Raw genomic sequence first — 20,743 nt, forward strand, 5'->3', positions numbered from 1 at the left:
AAAGTGGATCTGTGGTGAGAGAAGGGTTTAGGGAGGAAAAGTAGGAGCTTAGTCTTTTGGGGGTTAAGTATAAGCTGGCCATGTTTCGACAGATGAAAATGATTGTTGTGTTAAGGAGTGAAGGTTAGGAATGTTGTCAGAGATGATAGTAGAGTCATCGGTGTATTGGATAATGGAAGAGGAAGTGCAGGAGGAGTGTATATTATTGGTGAAGATGATGAAAAGGAGTGGCCCTAGGATTGAGCTTTGGGGGACACCTATTTGAATAGGAAGAAAAGGGGAGCAGGCAGATTCCCACCTAACAGACTGGAGTCTGTTAGTGAGATAGCTAGAGAACCAGTGAATAGCAGGGTGGGAGAGGTTAAGGTCTGTTAGTTTGGTGATAAGTTTAGAATGGGACACAGCATCGAAAGCTTTGCAGAGATCAAGAAAGAGGCAGGATATAAGACGGTTATTGTCCATGGCTTATGCAACAGTATGTGTGAAGGAGAGAAGGCAGTGGAGATGCTGTGATTAGGTCTAAAGCCATGCTGTGTGGGGGTTAGGAGACTGACATCAGTTAGGTATTTAAGAAGCTGTTTGTGTATGCATTTTTCTAATATCTTGGAGAGTGGACAGAGAATAGAAATGGGTCTATAATTGGAGTTGCCTCCTTTGTGTAGTGGTATAGTGTACGAGGATTTCCAAGAGTCAGGGACTGTGGATTCTAGTATGGAATGGTTAATTAATATGGAGGCAGGATAGGCTATAGAGTGTGCTGCGATTTTAAGGAAGAGGGATGGGAGGTTGTTGATTGAAGGAGAGCAAGGTTTTTATTTAAGAAGGAGGGATTTATGTAGGTGGTAGGAACAGGTTGTAGAAAGGATTTGCAAGATTGTTATTTGCAAGGCATTTCCTTTCTTGGATAAAGGGAGGCTTCTTTGTTCACCAGTGGCAGTTGGGAGCTTAGAGCAGCCTATCTATCCCTGGAGGAGTGTTCCCAGCACAAGAATCTGGTAGTCTATTGGCCGTTTTGGGCCAATTTCTAGCTCTTTCAAGTCCCCCTGTATAAAGCCCGCTTTGGTGCGTTTTTTGCGCTTGTTACTACTCAGCCAAGCTCCTCGTGGTCCTGCAGAGAGGTGCTAGCAGCAGAGAGGCTAAAAGAGCAACTGCTAACCTGATAAAAGTGTTTTATTTCCTGCTACTACCTGGGCGACTGTCCAATCTAGCTAAACTGCAAGTATTTCTGCTTCTTGAACTGTTTTAAACTGTTTAAAGTTATTTTTGCACCTGCACTTTTAAAGTTTGTCCTGTTTGTTGCATTTACCTGTTGAGGCTACACACTCAAGTGTGCTAGCCTGTGTTACATATTTATTGCATTTTCCTGCTGTTTGTTGCAAAAAAAGAAAAAAAAAAACAAAAAAATTATCCTTGTTTCCCGACTTTCCTGACCTAGAGTAGTCCAGATACAGGCTTTGCTGTATTCTGGACTTTTGGAAACTTCCTGGGAGGCTTCTTTGTTCACCAGTGGCAGTGGGGAGCTTACAGCAGCCTATCTATCCCTGGAGCAGTGTTCCCAGCACATGAATCTGGTAGTCTATTGGCCGTTTTCGGCCAATTTCTAGCTCTTTCAAGTCCCCCTGTATAAAACCTGCTTTAGCTCGGCTTTGTGCGATTTTGCGCATAGCGCAGCACCACTTTATTGGGTTTAAACCATTCTCGGCTCCATAAAGTCTGCTCTTCACTTTTTCCCTTAGAACTGATCTAGTTCTCATAATAAATACCCTATTCCTACTCTAAAGCCTGGCACTTGCTCACTAAATCAATTATATAAGCCAGCACTAATAAATTAAAAGCACTACACCCTCACAAACTCCCCTTGAGTACCTTGTTCCCCATTGGCCCTTTTTTTCAATTATAAAGGAATTTCCAATACTATTCTAGCATGTCCAAAGGTCAGTTGTCAATCTCCTCTCCGGTCCAGCTGGTGAATCTGGGAATCTTGAGGCAATGTTACAACTGCCTCATGTACACAGACAAGCCTCTCCTCCTCCCAACAAATTCCAACACATGTGAGAGATGCAACCATATAGCCAAACTGGAGGCTAAGCTTTCTCAACTCAGTACTGGCATAACCAGTCAGGAGGAGAAGGAAACAACACTCACTACAATTACAGTCTCACATAGACCTACCACGACAGCAAACCAAACACATAAACACACAAAAACATACTTGGAGGCTCTAAATAAAAATTTGCCTAAGCAGCAGAGACCTCCAAAGCAGACACCCAAGCAACCGCTACCCCAAAACAAAACACGTGCAACACATAGCTCACAAAGCCAGTGTGCCGAACAGTCACAGCTCTTAAGACTAAACAACACACCTGATACACTTGTAATAGGTGACTCTATCATCAGGCACACTGACGTCCCGCTCACCAGGCTGAACAAGGAGAAGGTCACGGTGAGCTGCCTGTCGGGCGCTAGGATCCGCCACATAACACAAGCACTCAGGTCACTCCAAGGCAAGTACAAATATGACTCAGTCATTGTCCATGCTGGCGTGAATGACCTGAGACGTACCTCCCTGGACTACATGAAAAAAGACATAGAGGAGCTCTCTGAGCATGTAGCCCAGGCCGGTATGACCCTGACCTTGAGTAGCATCTTACCCTCACCAAGAATGATGCCACAATATGAAGACAAGATGATCAATTTCAACAACTGGCTTAAGTATTGGTGTCATTCAAAGGGGATCCAATGCCTGTCAGCCTGGGATGACATGCTCGACAAGCCACGATGCTTCGCTAGGGACGACTTACACCTGTCACCCCTGGGCTTTCGGATATTGGCAAAGGCTCTTGCCACCCCCATAGTGCCTTTTTTAGGCAAGGCTCAAAAGACAAACTCACCTCCATAGGTATCACAAGGGATAAGAAACTAAGAGTAATGCTACTCAATGCCAGAAGTCTAAACCTCAAGATGCACTTTTCGAAACTCTCCTTAGCATGGAGAACATCAATATCTGTGCAGTAACAGAAACCTGGTTCAAGGCTCCCGAGAGAACCCCAGCACTACCAGGTTATACCTCATACCATGCTTTTCGGCCCCAAAACTTGGATCAAACCACAAAAGGAGGGGGAGTATCAATATTAGTCAAAGATACCCACACCTCCAGGTTGGTGGCACAGCACGAAGCATCAGAGACTATCCATGTGCAACTAACAGTGGGTAAAACTGCCTTCCAGTTTATAGCCTGCTACAGACCACCCTCCCAAACCCAGGAACCCCACTTGGCCTTCCTGAGAACACTGGAAAATATGAAGGTCTCTCCAAACATTATATTGGGTGACTTCAACTACCCAAACATAGACTGGGAGCATTACTCTAGCTCCAACACCCTAGCCCAAAGGTTCCTAGAATTTATAAACTCAAATGCTATGGAACAACTTGTTACCACTCCCACAAGAGGGGAAAACATACTGGACCTGATCATCACCAACATGGGGACTCTATGCTCCAGACCAGAAGTGTATCCCTCACTGGTAAGATCAGACCATAAACTAATCTCACTGGATATTCACATCCCGACCCCACCCCCTGCCCAGAAAACCACAGTGAAAAACTTCTCTAAAGCAAATTTCACACTCCTCAAAACCGAGGTGGAATCCTTCAATGCCCCCGGGCCTGTGGAAAATACGGCCCAGACCGCAGAATACTTTAAAAATGCATTCTATGAACACCTTCAGGAATGCATGGATCATTCAATCCCAAATAAAACCAAGACCCAATCCTCTAAAGGCAGACGTCCTGTCTGGTGGACCCCAACCATAAACAAACTATACAATAGAAGGAGGAAGCTACTACATGATATAGCAAAATCCCAAAAAGGGATGGCATCTCTGATCAGTATTAGCAAAAAACTATGGGCACTCATAAAATCGTCTAAGGCCAGCTTAGAGAGAAAAATTGCACAGGACACTAAGGATAATCACAAGGCTTTCTTTAGTTATGTCAGGAACCTGGGTGGGAATTCCCAGATGTGCTCAGAATTAGTCCAAAATGACAAAAAATACACCGAACCCACAGACATTGCCAACATCCTAGCTGACAGGTTCAGCGCAAACTTCTCCCCCCCAACCCACCAAAAGGGCAAATATCTATCCCAGCAGTGTGCTGCCCCCCTGACATCTCAGATGCTCAGGTAAGAGCCGCCCTCTCCAAAGCAAAAAACCCAGCATCAATGGGACCAGACGGTGTCCCGGGCTGCGTCCTACATAGGTTCATAGGTTCATACTAGGCTATCTGCCCGAGGGCATTTACAAGCCTAGCCCATAGTTTTGTGGCTTACGCCACCCCTTTAGTATGGGGAACTATACCCATTATTTTGCTGTGCCTCTGTCGAGCAGTGACACTGATGTAATCCCTGGGGTATATCTGCGATCTCCCATCCATTGGTCAAGATTTCTCTTGAACAAGGCCAGCGAGGTGCTCTGCCTCACATATACCGGGATTTTGTTCCACAGCATAGGGAGTCTTTGGGTGATGAATCTATCCCTCCAGCACGCCCTATTAATAGCCGTGTCGAGGTTTAAGTCTCCCGCCCTTGTGGCTCTGACGGATCTAGATTTTTTGAGGTGAAGCATATTCATCAAATCTGGGTTTGACATGGCCTTGTATGTTAGGCAAAGGTCACCTCTGAGCAAGCAGTAGGCGACTGAATAGAGCTGGAGTTCTTTCAGTCGGGCAGCATAGGACAGATGTTTGAGACCCTTTATCCTTTTGGTGAGGAACTTTTGTGGCCTCTCCAGCTGCTGCAACTCCAAGAAGAGCTAAACCCAAACATAAAACTACTGTTCAATCTCAGCCTTACCACAGGATATGTACCCAAAGAGTGGCGTACAGCAACAGCGGTCCCTCTCCACAAAGGCGGTGCCTCAACCGATCCTGGAAACTATCGCCCCATAAGCCTGACTAGCTTGGTCTACAAAGCTATGGAAAGGATCATCAAGGACCTCATAAATAAAGATACTGGGGACCTACGACACTGGATCCTACCCAGTTCGGCTTTGTTAAGGGCAGATCCTGCCTCTTAAACCTGGTTGATTTCTTTGAAACAGTCACCAAGGCCATTGACGAGGGGAAGGTGGTCCACACAGCCTACCTGGACCTCGCAAAAGCCTTCGATACAATACCCCACTCGGGCATTATAGATAAGCTTACCAGCTTAAATATAAACCCCTATGTCACCAGATGGGTTGCAAACTGGCTCAAGGACAGAACCCACATGGTTAGAATTGCTGGAGCCATGTCAGACTCCAAACCAGTTACAAGTGGTGTCCCACAAGGCTCAGTCCTGGGACCTCTCTTGTTCAGTATATATTTCTCGGAGGTACAGGCCAACACAGAAGGACTGTGGCTGACCAAGTTCGCAGATGACTGCAAACTGGGCGCCATAATCGACTCTCCAGCCGACACAAGCATCCTCCAAAAGGGCCTCATAGAAACAGACAACTGGTGCCAGAGCCATGGCCTCAAGCTAAACACCAAAAAGTGTATAGTCATCCCCTTTGGCAAAAACAAAGTGCCCACAAATTACCACATAGGTGGTAATCCATTAAGTATGGAAGAAGTAATTAGGGACCTGGGGACCCAAGTTGATAGCAATCTCTCATTTGACAACCACGTAGCCAAAGTGGTTAGAAAAACATTTTATATAGCCTACCTAATCATGAAGGGATTCACATCTAGATCAGGGGAGGTCATCGTGCCTCTTTACTCATCCCTCATCAGGCCCATAATTGAGTACAATGCCTCTTTTGGGATGTACCTTACCAGACACCTGCAGCAACTGGAAAGACCCCAAAAGTACCTCACCAAGAGGATCAAAGGGCTCAAACAGATGTCATATGCTGCCCGGTTAAAGAAACTCCAGCTCTACTCAGTGGCATACCGCCTGCTCAGAGGCGATCTGTGGCTGACGTATAAAGCCATGTCCAACCCGGAATTAATGGACATGCTGCACCTCAGAAAATCCAAATCCCATTGAGCTACGCGCTCGAGAGACTTGAACCTCAGCACTGAAATAAATAGGACATGCTGGAGGGACAGATTCATAACCCAGAGGCTCCCTTCACTCTGGAATAAAATCCCAGTCCAGGTTAGGCAGAGTCCCTCATTAACTCTCCTCAAGAGGAATCTTGATGAGTGGATGGGAGATCGTAGGTTTACCCCGGGTATCACTTCTGTGTCACTGTTAGACAGAGGCACAGTATACTAACCTTGAAAAAGGGCATAGCAAAATTAATTTAAAATGGGTGGAGAAAGCCAAACACACTCTGGCTAGGCTTATAAATGCCCTAGGGCAGATAGCCTAGTATGAACCTATGAGGGGAGTTGACTATAAAACTGTTGTCTCCTCTTACACTCAGTCACTATCTGCCTTCATAGAGCAGAGCTTGTGGTCACTACATCTGACCTAAGTACTGCAGGAGCTCTGCCACAAGATCCTACATCTACAGGTTTACTGAACATTTTGCCATTGTGTAATATCCTGCAGTCACTACACCTGACCTTGATACTGCAGGAGCTCTGCCGCAAGGCCCTACAGCTACAGGTTTACTGAGAATTTTGTCATTATATAATATCCTGTGTTCATTACATCTGACCTCCTTACTGCAGGAGCTCTGCTGCAAGGCCCTACACCTACAAGTTTACCTCTGCCTCTGGCAAAGGCATGTCTACTCTCCAATCAAATACAATCTGTCATTTCATTGCAAACTCCCCAAGATCTGAGCACCAGTGTCTTATCATCTAAAATGCAATGTGGCTTCCTGTACAATTTTTTAGGGCTACTCCTTTTAAAACCTGTACAGCTAAAAGTATTCATATCTCTTGTTGCCATACCTATGACTACCACACCATCATACAACCTAAGAACTCACTCAGGACAGAATCTACAACTCCTTTATACTATGTGCACTAACCACAGCTTCTGTTCTATCTTCTAGCGCCTAAACTCCTGAAAGCACTTCTCCACTAGCTATGAAATACCAGTCTACACCAAATTCGAGTCACGACTTAAATCCTACCTACAACATCAGTACAAATGTTTCACCACAAACCATAGCAATTATCAATCCTCTTTCTATAAGAAGTGGTCATCATTGTACTTAGTCCTCCTCCTTAGTTAGGAGTCTTTACATTCCATAACTAGTTGTCTCTCCCTGTGTTATAAACGCTATTTTTGTAAGAAATGACTCTTGCATTTTATCTAATACAATGTTATTCAGCATTTATTTCTACTGCTGTTAATCTGCATTCATGAATAAAAAGTTTTTTTTTCTGTCATTCTGGGCTGGGACTGAAATTGGTCATTGGTGATCGGCAAATAAAACAGCAATGTAAAAATCCGACGCTTAAAGTTGCAACATGGGGAAGGCGAACCGCAAATACATGTTTACTACCAGAAAAAATACAAGCTTTTGTTCTTTAAATATCACGAGGGAATTTACCCCAAAGTAGCACAGTACAGCCTCGATATTTCTGGGCAGTTTGTATGTTACGTAAACCAACAATAATCAACAGATATAAGAAAAATATCAGGAAAAAAATTTGAAATTTACTTCTGAGGTTGGTCTTAAAGGTTTAGGAGCAGCATCCGAGCTACACACACACAGAATTGACAACAGCACTCCTCCAATGGAAACGATAGTCTTTGCCGTCTTCAGCCATTTCCAATGTGAACACAACAAACTAACCAATGTACATTAAGACTGGAGACGGGTGTGTGCCAGGAGGAGGCGGGGAAATTAGCATGTTGGCCTGCTACATGCGTACTGGGGGGGCGGGGTTGATATCGCTACAAGAAAACCAAAACAAAAAGGCTGAACTGCCGGCTGATGGTACGTAGCGGTGTATCCTAAAATAAGAGCCATGAATCCTGACGCTGCTTCTGTGGAACTACTTCGAGGGCTCTCGAAAAGATCCTTGTGCAGCAGTGGTCCTGTAAGTACCATACCCCATTACTGACAATCGGAGCTGTCCACTGCGGGGTCGTCCGCTCATGCAAGAGTAAGCTTTCCGCCGGTGCCATTAGAATTGCACCAGTTGAATGGGAATTACTATTTCAAGAAAGATAGCCCAGAAATGAGCGATATAAACATGAAATGAATAACTTGGGAGGTGGTGTGAGTGTAGTTTATGTAATACCAAGCTTAGAGGTGCATAAATGCTCGCATGTAGGACTACAGTTATGGGGGTGTGTCTAAAGAGCTGTTGCCTAAACTTTGAAAGGTGGTTGAAAAAAGTTGGACACCTTCAGTAGTAATCGGTACATGTTGTTTGTTGCATAAAAGTAATGAAATAATTGTGTTGGTGATGAAAGACATTGGCAAAGCCTTTTTGAAAAACAACTGAACTGACAGGTCAAGCATGTCAGTCCGGCTTAAAGTGGCTGTCGGACTGTACTTCTAAACTATCGCTAAGTTTGCGATTAAAATGGCGTCCGCATCTGCTGTAAGTGAAGAGAGAAAAGGGGGCTGGGACTAGAGTTACCACCTGTCCCACTTTGAGCAGTTGTGTCCTGCAAAGATACTGAAAAAACGGCAAATGTCCTGAGTTTTAGGACAAAAATATTTCATACGTTTTCTTTAGTAGTTGCATAAAACACTTATTTATTTATCTGAAACACTTAAATGTCATATGAAGTACCATAAGCACCTCAAATTCTACAAGAATAAACTTTTATTTTGCAAAAGAGAGAAATACTACCTTTGCACTGGCTATGGGTATATTTTGTCCTGCAAAATCTGGCATTTCTACAAAAAAATGTTCCACTTTGGGCATTTGAAAAGGTGGCAACCCTAGCTGGGACCAGCTTCAGGGTGTTTGATTGTGACGGGCGACCTCTCCTGCTTGATTTGTTCTCTCGCTCCTCCTGTTTGGATTTGCTTGCTCCCTGCAAAAGTACATTCAGGGCCGGCCTTAGCTGAGACGGTGCCCTAGGCGAAGTACTGCTCTGGCGCCCCTTAAGCCCCACCCACACTGAACTCAAGGAACACCCCTATTTGAACCACGCCCACAGATGGGTCACTAGGCTACTGGCACGGAGGCCCTAAAGCCTAGACAAGAATTTCACCCATGCACACACAAAGTCAGCACCTGTTTTCCCTGTACAGCAGCAGGGACACAGGTGGGATCCCACGGGCGTATTTTCAGTCTCCCATCTAGTTGTCCAGGTTCCTCTTAGAGGGCTAGTGAGGATAAGGAACATGTTTTAGAGGCTATGAACTGTCATTTCAAAAGATTGAGATACCATAGCTCTCAACCTTCCATCTCCAAAATGAGGAACGCCTTCATAATGTGGAACAAATGGGCAAAATGTGGAACACCCACTAATGGCTTACTAACATCTTCAACTAGGAAGGTCATAGGATGGTTAAAATATGCTGGTTTTACTTATAAAGAAGATCATTTAATGAATTAATTTGATTAATTTCTATTTACCATGGATTTCATTTTAAAAAATTCCTAACACTGAATGTGGGACAAACTCTTTCAATGTGGAACTTTGAGGAACTTCGAGGAACATGAACTTTTAAAGACCCCAAATGAGGTACGTTCCTCGTAATGAGGTACACTTGAGAGGTATGTGAGATACCACTGTACTCTCCTCACATGCAGTGTCCTTGCAGTTAGTACTTAGATTTAAAGTAGAGAAAAGTCTGTCAACTAAGCCTCCCCTAAAACAAGACCATCAAGAAAGACTTTGCAATTAGAATGATCCCTATATTTTTTTGAAGAAAACTGACAGAGCAAGACAAACAGGAACCATCACAGAGTTTGTTGAACAGCAAGGTATTGTCATTGCAGGGAGATGGTGTGACTCCGACAATCACCCAACTAAACATAGAAGTGGTAACAAATGTGACTGTAAAAGAACATTGCAAATCACTGTTTTGAACCTTTTACAACAAAACATTTTAATGTAGTGTACCCAAGATTTAAAACATGATAAACAGAATAACTGAAGCCTCTATCCAGAAAATGTCCCATGGCATACCCATCCATAAAGGTGGCAGCTCCATTGAACTGATAAAACTATAGACCAATAGCTATCCTTTCCCCTCTGGCTAAAATTATGGAAAAGTGTATCCATAAACTCTTACACTAACTTATTCAAAATAATCTTCTGGCCAACTCCCAGCATGGATTTAGACCACAGCACAGTACCACCTCGGCCCTCCTCTCCTTTTCTAAATGTCATAAATTCCAACCGTAACAATCGGTTTCTGTTTCTTGATCTTTCCAAGGCCTTTGACATTGTTAACCACCAGTTACTCTTACTTACCCTAATTCAGTAGGCAAAACCAGGAATTCTCTCCCATCTGACCTTACTGTGATCCCCTCCCTTAATCAGTTCAAAAAAATCTAAACAGTATTTTAAAACTCACTGGTTATGTCCTTGCTCTAACCTTGAGTAAAGCCTCATCCACTTCCATAATCCTGCAATTTTATTTATAGCAACTACCCTCTTACACTAAGGTTTGAAAAGAGAAACTAATACCTTTGCAGATACTCTGCATACAGGCTACAACTATAGGTTTGATAAGAGACCAACATATTTATATACACTTCTGCATATAAACTGTATTCATACGCTTGAAATGTGAGTAACTTGTACGTTAATACCATGTTTGTGCATACACTGTCACTTGCTTGTCTTTAAGTTTGGACCTTTTCTCCTGGGGCTTCTGCTGAAAATGGATATGTATCCAGTCGGACTATCACAGTCAAATGTAAAATAAAATAAAAATCAAAATGAGCAGAATATTTACATTTTGCCACAGCCAAGAACAAGACTGCTAAACCAGGGGTCAATTTGCAGCTACCCATACATTCAGATAATGTTTGAAAAGTGCAAGATCATTCCCTTTCTCTATTTTTCTTTGTATAGAACCACACCACTATGATACACTGCTTTTTATTCTGTTACATCATGTGAAAAATCAGTAACTCCATACACAGGAATCAAAATAATCATAGCATTAGGAAATTTAAAACTTTTCATTATTAAGTCTCACTTCACTTAAGTACCCCAGGTAAGTACCAATTTCATGTGATACAAGACTGTAGGGCTAAGAAAGTCAAAAACTACTCATACATCCCAATGCACAACAATGATAACTAAAGCAATTAGAAAAAACATGGTAATACTCTGTCCAAGTAATGTTTACAAATTAAGTTACAACAGCGAGAATAATAACTCAATAGAAGACCCCTATATAATGCCCATAAGAAACAGATCATGTGTCAACAGAAAATGACTGGTATCAGCCCATCAGCTTAACAGATTGTCTGATACAGTGCATAAAGGCACATCACCTCCAGTGGTTAAACACACTCGGCAAAGCCCTCTGTATACATTTACTATACAAGAAAGCATATAACAAGATTCCTGGTGCACTGAGCTATGTTTTTTTCCTTTACTACATGGATTGTTTTAAACTTCCTGAAAAAAGAAAACGTTTTGACAGCTGCTCGTTTATCAACATTCTGCATATAATTAGGAAAAACATTAAACAAAGAATGCATTTTTTAACACTGACATTATGCAGCAGTTCTGATATCAGAATTGTCTTTGGTCTAACATAGCTGTTAATTTCAGACTCCAGTAGGCACATTTAGCTGCACAACCTTTAAAGATACTGCATGCAACGTTTGCAGACCATCAAAGCATTCTAATAAGAGACAGCTTACTTGATAATCTAGATTGTCTTAGTGTGCATTTTCTGTAGGATATTCAAATATCTGTCACCACTCAATACAAGTTAGTCGGACTGTGCAGGTGATTTGTAAAAAAAAAAAAAAAAAATTATGACAGGCAATGAAAAACAAACTGCTGCAAAAAACAGGAAAGATAGTTTACATAACTAAACGCTACGCTAAGCTAACCCAGCTAACCCAGAGCAGGAACACAGCATTTCTCATTCACTTGACAAATGGTTACCACTTCTCTCACTCAGTTCTATTTCTTGTATGACTTAAATTTATGGAAGTCTGTCCTTATATTCACTTTTTCATGCACACTGCTTTCACAATTAAAGATTGTGGTTCTACATGCTTTCACAATTTCTTTGAGCTAAGTAGCTTGCCTTTTTGACAAACTACTCTCCCTTCTTAAGGAGACACCTTGTCCCTGCATTTTATAATACCACCACACATTCACAAAAACACATTGGAACTCTTATCTGCAATGTTTATCATTCTCTTTTACTCATCTAAATAATTCTGCACTGAACATCAGCTGTTCTACATTGCATTAGTCTTACATTTTATACACCATCACCTTTTTTCAGCTTTTTCCCGGTTAAGGGTCGCCACAGCGGATCACCTGTCCACTCGTGATTGGCAGTGGAGTTTTACAGTGTTGAGTTCCCAGCCTGGCGCCCAACTTTCCACAGAAGGCACACATGCACACACACACCTAGGGCCAATTTAGGGTGTCCAATCCACCTACAGCATGTCTTTGGGAAGTGGGAGGAAACCGGAGCACCCGGAGGAAACCCACACGACCACAGGGAGGACATGCAGACTTCACACAGAAGGCACCCCAGCCAAGGATCGAATCAGACAACCTCTTGTACACCATCACCAAGAGAGAAAAAAAACAAAAGGGAAAATAATTCAATGATCAGGAGGTCAACCGGCTCCAAACCATTCTCCTCACTGTACATCAGAGTCTCTCTAAACATGATCCACATGCAGAAACACATCCCAAACAATTCACATATCAGCAAATGAGTCCAAAGGTGTTCATGCAGCACACATGGAACCCCACCACATATCACTTCCCCACCCCACAAAAACAAAACAGCTTTATGAAATTTCACAACACAAACCCCTCCATGGACTCCCAACAAAGGACAATGCATTCACGACAGATCATCACAGTAGCTCCAAGTAGAACCACGCAATGAATGAGGTTTTAAAAACCAAGAAACTGGTGCTAACAGCCACAAAACTGAATTCTTGTTTTCCCCTCACCTTCCTTCAACACCATGATGAAGTTTGCACTGAGCAAGCAAACATTACTCAACAGAACATGTAATAATAAAAAAAAGTTAAATATGCAAATATCTACTGATATTTAACAAAGGTTAAGGTACATTTAGAATTTTAATCAGACAGTTGTCCTTGCAGGTTTAGGAATTTAGAAATCATGCATAAACAAAGAAGACTATCCTACCCCACCCCCGGTAAACCAGAAAAAAAAACACACCTCTCATGTTCATGTGTGTGTGTGCTAGTTACTAAAGCAATGTTTTACAGTCAGATGGTTAAAAAAGTGATAATGTTTTCGCTACTGTGCAGACCTAGCAAGCATGGAGTACTGGGCCTTAGCATTCCGAACCTTCCCAATCCCAACACACTGAAAGAATGTGCACACTGTCTTTACTGGTTTCTCTGCTGTCTTCTGTTCATAATTATTAAATTAATCCATTAGAAATCCACAGCTATTGGTTAACATTTTCCTGCTGGCACCTTTATTGGCCGTTGCATGTGCCTAAACAAGTGCTCAATGGTGAATGAATGCTTTTAAGAGCAGCTTTCATTTACTACAGGACAAGCAGCCAAACATAGTCAATGTACTTTTAAACATCAGATTACAAGAGTATTTCAATAACCCACATTTCAGACTCAAAAGTTTCTACTCTCAGCTGCACTACATTCCCTTACATTCACTCCCCAGTTATTCAAACTTTGCCTAAAACAGGACATTTACAGTTTTCCTGTTAGACTGTTCATTCGCATTATCCCTACATTATTTCATCGATTACCATTTATATGCAGCATCAGACGACTGCATCTTACACAGCATGGAAATATGCTAGAAAACTGAAGGGCTTATAAAATTACTAAAATGCTTTACCGATATATTTTTAAACTGGCTATGAGGCTATCAGTGCGGTTTCCATACTTTGATTTTTATTCAATTGCTGAAGCCTGTACGCTGTACTAACAAAATATTCGGCTGCCTGAAATTTGAAGTGAAATGAATGAATGATGAATCGACTTACCTCTTCAAAAGCCAAGCCGGGAAGCAAAAAAAGGGTCAGGAGGAGTCATGCAGGCAGCAGGAAAAAAAATCGCACTTGTAGCCCGGGTGTTGTACAGAGAGCCAGTCCGCTGATGATCCATGCCGTCCAGACAGTCCACAGATCAGGAACAGGAAGTAATGACAGCCAATAGATACGCCCGCCTCTATCTCGTCAATGAAGAAAGGAATAAGAGGTGGGCGGGAGCTGCATTATATACTCAGGATTGGAGCAGTAGCCAGGGACGTCAGTGGTACAAAAGCATCTCTGATTGGATGCTTTAAATAATGCCGAACAAGAGCAGCCACTGAAACTCATCACGAGGAGGGGGGAGCGCCGCCGTTCCATTCTATGTGCTGTGACTGTGAGTGCATTACAGAAGTGGGGGAGGGTGCAAGACTACAATGGGGCCGGGCGCAATGCTGACAAGTGAAGACACTGGGGCCGGGCGCAATGCTGACAAGTGATAAGTGAAAAGTGAAAATGCGCCCTTTCTCATGCCGGCCTTTACGGCGTCCTAGGCGGTCGCCTAGTTCGCCTATGCCTAAGGCCGGCCCTGAGTACATTAGTAGGGAATCACAATATTATTTATAAAGGTGGGCTGTAGACCAGTAAGCTTGACCCTTTAACACATGACAATAAGTGAATACGCAATGATTGCTTACTGTATGTACTTATTTAGCCATTTCAAACAGATGAACCAGTCAAGCCAAGGTACAGATATGCGGTCAAGTTAAGAATTTCACTGTGTACCAGCTTATAATGTAACATTGCTGATGCCTGGTTCTTTTTCATCATTTTAATCCATAACTTAGTCCAAAAAGAGAAAAGAATGGCAGGACACTGCTGGATTAACTCCTTCTTTAAAAACAGCCAAGGATAAGCGCTTTCGGGTGTGGTACCCTTCATCAGATAAAAAGGAACAAACATTACCATTATTTTAAATTAAAAGCCAACCAATCAGCAATCAATAAACTACCCGCCTTTTTTGTAGGGCGGGTTTCAAAGGAACCATGTCATTTAACCCTGGGCTCCTATGAGCCCTCAGCTCCAAGATCCATTTAGATTCAAGGGATTCTGTCAACAACCTTATATCCCCTCCCCTATTATTTAACCTTACGTTAACCACAGCCCTGAAGCTGAAAGTGTGTGTGGAGTGCTGTTCAATGTGCCTATAAAGAGCATTATGCACATTTTTATTTCTAATATTGGAAAGATGCTGTAGAATTCTGATTTTAAACATATGTGACTGTGGTTAAAAGGCGGGTAGTTCATTGATTGCTGATTGGTTGGCTTTTAATTTAAAATAATGGTAATGTTTGTTCCTTTTTATCTGATGAAGGGTACCATACCCGAAAGCGCTTATCCTTGGCTGTTTTGGTTGTTTTAATAAAGAAGGAGTTAATCCAGCAGTGTCCTGCCATTCTTTTCTCTTTTTGGATTTTGCTGTTTGGTGGGACTTTAGTCATAGCACAGAACTTTTGGATTTTGGACTTTAATCCATAACTTAGGGTTGCCACCTTTTCAATTTCCTAAAGTGGGACTTTTTTTTCTTTATATAGAAACATGAGATTTTGCAGGACAAAGCATATATACAGCCAGTGCAAAGTACATAACTTCACAATAAATATTTACTAAGGTTTCTTTAGTTGTATAAAATGCATATTTTGTATCTGAAACACCTAATGTTACATGAAATAGCATACGTAAATCAAATTCTACAATAATAAGCTTTTATTTGTGCATAAAGTGAAAGGGTACTGAGTGTGAGATCTGGTTGCGATAATACGTAAGTACCCTTTCACTTTATGCATAAATAAAAGCTTGTTATTGTAGAATTTGAGTTGCTTATGCTATTTCATGTAACATCAGGTGTTTCAGATACAAAATAATAATTTTATACAACTATTAAAGAACACTTAGGAAATAGTTTTTGTTTTAAAATCACAGAACACTTTCTATTTTTTACTTTTTTTCGCAGGACACAGTTGCCCAAAGTGGGGCTGTCCCTCTCAGCGGGACAGCTGGTAACCCTAACATAACTGTAACCATCATCTCCCATTTGGCTACTTACTTAGCGGTCTTGTCCAGGCTTCACACTCTGGTCACCCAGTGGAGGGGTTACTTCTCTTCCTTGTGGGATTTTAAAGAGTTGTTGTAGAACAGTACCTCCCCAGTTGCACAGTAGCAAGTCTTGCCAAAGCCGTGCCTACCAGCCAACGCCTGGTGACATGTTTGAATTATAAATGAATATTCATAGGAATGTCTTCACTGGCCTCATGAATATTCATCAGGTGTTCAGCACTTTAGCTGGAGGGGTAAAGAAAACAGTATCGGAACTTGAACTGATACAAATGGACGACCATTGTATATTAGCAACGTGCTGTTTATCGAAACAGATTTATGCATTAAGACAGAAAGGCATTATGCGGCATGCAAACGCCCATCCAGACAAATGTTAAGGTACTAGAATAAAATAATGTGGAAGAAAATGCTAAAGAAACAGTACTAACTATAACTGGAACTTGCCCATGTATTTCTAAGACACAGAAAAGATAAGGTCATCTCTCTAAACTATATGGAACAGTAAGAGAAATGTATAACATCAGTATAACTGTGAACTGATTTACTACAGAAATGAAGAGACAATTGTTCTCATTTACCTGAAGACACATGTAAACTCCTTACCAAAATAGGAGCAGAAATGAGGCACTGTACATTCTTTTTGTTTAATAACATGCCAAAAAATGGACAAGAATATAAGGTGCATATTTTCTAATGCCTAACACACCCAGACACCCAAGAAAGCAACAATGTGCACTATAGACCCACTTCCCCAAAAAGGGATAGGTTAAAAAATAGACTGTAAAATATAAACTAAATTGCAATTTAAATGGCAAGTTTTTCCAAAAAAGGGGGGGGAGGGGTCAGAGTCAAGGACGCTAATGCTGCTTGTCTGAATCAGTGCCCAAGGTGTCCATATGATTTCCCGGGTACGGCTCAGTACCCTCTTCATTTCCTGCCTCACTCTTTGGGAACATTGCAGGGGTGAGTTCCACGTGAGTAGATCAACAATCAATGTATAACCGAAAAGAACTGTAAATACTCCAAAGGCTGCCTGCCCACAAAAATTCCAAAGGAAAGAAGAAAAAAGCAGGTACTGTCCACCACGCTGGACAGCTTCAAAACTTTTATTGAAAACACAATTAAAAACACAGGAATGAGCACTTTCGGGACCAAGCCCTTCTTCAGATACAAAACTCAAATGAAACTGCAGTTCTTATGTAGCTCTTCAGTTAACATTCATTACCGCACCCTTCTTTTCATTAGTGCAGGTCTTAAAGGTATAAACCCATTTAAACCTGAGGTTTTGTATGCTGCTAGCTCAATGATCCATTTAGTTTCATTCAAACTGTCTCATTAATCAAATCACTTCCCCTTTTGTTGTTATTTATACATTGTATAACCATAAACTTAAGCTTATGATTTTCATATTTAGAAATATGCTGGAAAAGTGCATACCCCCGGATTCTCAAAAGCTTGCACGGAGTGTTAGAGTAGTGTATGACGTCACACAGGCAAAATGTCTGATGTGTGATCCAGGGACGTGCATGAGAGCTGCTAAAGCTAGTCTTGCACGGACAGTGTCATGGTATGCAAATTACCTCATTTGCTGGTGAAATCCATGCAAATGAGGTAAATTTGAGATCCAGCAAACACTAACCTGTCCGTGGAAGATTAGTGTTACCCGCAGAAATGTACTCCGTTGGTAATGGAGTACATTTCTGCAGATAGCTAAACAAAGCTATGACAGCTCCAAATAAAGGGTGCATACAGTTGAGGAAGCATGCCAATGGCCAAGTATAAGGCCATTAGCAGTGCAAAATGTTTAAAAACATAAAAAATTAACTCCCCCCCCCCGATCTCTGATGTTTAAGCATCGTGCAGCACTTAAAAAACAAGAAAATCATTTAAAAAAAAGCCAAAAATAGGCATTTTCACTAAAAAGCTTATTCTGCCATGCAGGTGAATGGCAGGCTGAAGACAACATGACTACTGACTAGTGGTTGCTAAGGGGGGGAAGCTCAGTGTGAGAGATGTAACCATGCATTACTAGGCAATCCTATGCAAATGAGGATAAGGATAATTAATCCCAATTTTCCCCAGCATGTGAGGCATGTCTCAAGAGTGTAAGATTTGGAGTAGGTGAGTGTAAGACTAGAATATAGGTGACATCATGAGGGTGTGTGTCAGACAGGCTGTAAGCTAATTGGAGCACAGTGGCTCATGTTTGCCCCGAGTTGCACAGGATTGCAAAGAGACGTGTCTACAGTTGTCTTATTTGAAAACCTCAAACTCAAGGTGCACACTGTTATAAGATAGGAAACTCCTTGCAAACATGCATACAGTGTGTGCGCGCGTTTGCACGGCACTTCCCCCTGGGCGGAAACAGAAGGGCAAAAGGAAGGAAAAGAAGTAGTAGGAAGTTAACCAAGGAGAACTAGCAGAGCTGCCAGATGAGCACTGGCCAGCAATATGCGTCTTTTCCACCAAATAGCAGAATACCCTGAGGTAGTGGGTGCAATAGACTGCACGCACATACGCATTAAAGCATCACCTTATGAGCAGGGTAGGGTTTACATCAACCGCAAGGGCTTCCCCTCCATCAACTGCCAGTTTGTGTGTGATGCCCAGGGCATAATAATGAATGTGTGTGCTGGATGCCCTGGAAGCTATCACAATTCCCACATTTGGCATCTGACCCAGCTGTACCAGTCATTTGCCAATGGGAACATTCCCTACAGTCACCTAGTAGGGGATGCTGGATACGCACTGGAGCCATGGCTGATGACACCCATCAGAAATGCACACACACCTGAACAAGAACTCCATAATGAGGCACACGCACAAACCAGAATCATAATAGAGCATGTGATTGGGATGCTCAAATCACGGTTCCGGTGCCTGGATACATCTGGTGGAGCCTTGCAGTACTCACCAACTACATGTACCCAAATTGTTATGGTATTTGCCATGTTACACAATATGATCCTGCGGAAACAGCTGCAGCAGGAACAGCATGGGGCAGGGCCAAACAGCCTCCCACCATTGCCAAGGCCTATACAGGCACACCGTGACTCGGAGGAGGAACAATCTGAGCCTGCCCCCATAGGCAGAAGGAGACATGCCCAGTATGCCCTGGCCTTGGCAAAGAGGCAATGCATAGCACATTCATTGACTCAGTAGGAACCCTGGAAATGACACCTCTCTCTGACTCGCACGTACAGTAAAAGGGATGTCTAACTTGACACTACCTGTTTTCAAACATGTATAGGGAGTGTACTATGTGCATCCAACATAGGCAGCCCTGCAGTACCACCCTCAATACAGGCACAGATACAACTTGTCACTCACACATACCAGTTTGGGGGGGGTCACATAACTAACAGTCACAGCCAGCAGGACAGTTGTAGACAAATGCAAACAAATGCTGTATCATGCCCTCTGAAGAGGCTTATGGGTAACCTCCCCTCAGGCCTGTGCAGACAGATAACAACAGGCCAGGCAGTGTGATGTGGGTTGGGTAGGATATGAAGTCACAAACTAATATGCGTATAATTGGAAGCTAAGGTCTGTAGTACAGTGGTATGCCTCAAGCCAGTACGATAGGCAACAGTACAGACTGGAATGGAGTACCTGACATAGCAGTGCAGGCCTAGCAAATGTGTATAAGTGTCAGGTGTACCCCTCATCCTATGTACACCCACAGTAGCAATCAGGTGTGGCCCGCCCGGGTAGAAATGTTCAAATAATAGCTGCCCCCCCCCCTGTATGTAGAAATGTTGATAAGTCTATGCAAATTGACTCATGGAAGCCGTGCAGCACAGCGTGCTTCCTTTTGATGTACAACACAAAGGTGAGCCCTGAAGTAAAAATCAAATTGATTTTTCACACACATATAGTATATATGCCCATAGTGGGCATGCTGACACACAAACAAATTTAGCAAATTTCAGTCAACAGCATACTGAAAGGTCATACTGGACATGCTCACACACTTAGGCCATGTCTGAGTACAGCAGTGGGCCACACATATCTGGCAGTTGTAGTTCTTACTCCAGATACATGTCGCTATTCACCAATCCTGCCTTGCGCACACAGTGATATGAAAACAGACCCATATAATTATTGGACCCCTGTCATAATCAAACCATGTAATATAATACTTAAGTTGTTCAAAGAAAGTTAAAATCCAAAGAAGATCAATAAATCTCCGATTAGTATCATCAAGAAACAATGAGCACTCCTAGCATTATCCAAGCCAAGCTCTGCCAAAAATATTGCCAAAGATTCCATAGAGAACCATGAAGCTTTCTTTAGCTAGGTCATAAATCTCAATGTAAACTCATATATGTTCTGAGTTAGTGCAAAGTGTAAGTGAATACATGTACATGACTGACATTGCCAACATCTTGTCAGACAGGTTCATACATATTTAACCCCCCTCTCACTGACATAAGAGCCCATTACCATACCTGGAGATTGTGAAAACCCAGAAATCACATATACAATGGTTAAACAGTTGTATCCAAACCTAAAAACATGGTGTCCCTGGCTGTGTCACAGGTGAACTCCAAAACAAACAGACCCTGCACCTGAACAGT

At 42.4% G+C, this 20,743-nt stretch overlaps 1 protein-coding gene across 1 annotated transcript in view; it reads left to right on the plus strand.

Annotated features, from left to right (window-relative positions):
• The first annotated feature begins 7,812 nt into the window (after window positions 1-7,812).
• LOC122816814 (zinc finger protein 704-like) overlaps window positions 7,813-20,743 on the plus strand; it is a 977,436-nt gene continuing 964,505 nt past the window's right edge. Inside the window, exon 1 of the mRNA XM_044089856.1 lies at window positions 7,813-7,986. Coding sequence (XP_043945791.1) covers window positions 7,915-7,986 — 72 coding nt within the window. The 5' untranslated portion in view covers window positions 7,813-7,914. The remainder of the gene's footprint in view (window positions 7,987-20,743) is intronic.

Source organism: Protopterus annectens, chromosome 12.part0 (assembly GCF_019279795.1).
Source record: "Protopterus annectens isolate FY-2018-M chromosome 12.part0, PAN1.0, whole genome shotgun sequence".
Lineage (NCBI taxonomy): Eukaryota > Metazoa > Chordata > Ceratodontiformes > Protopteridae > Protopterus > Protopterus annectens.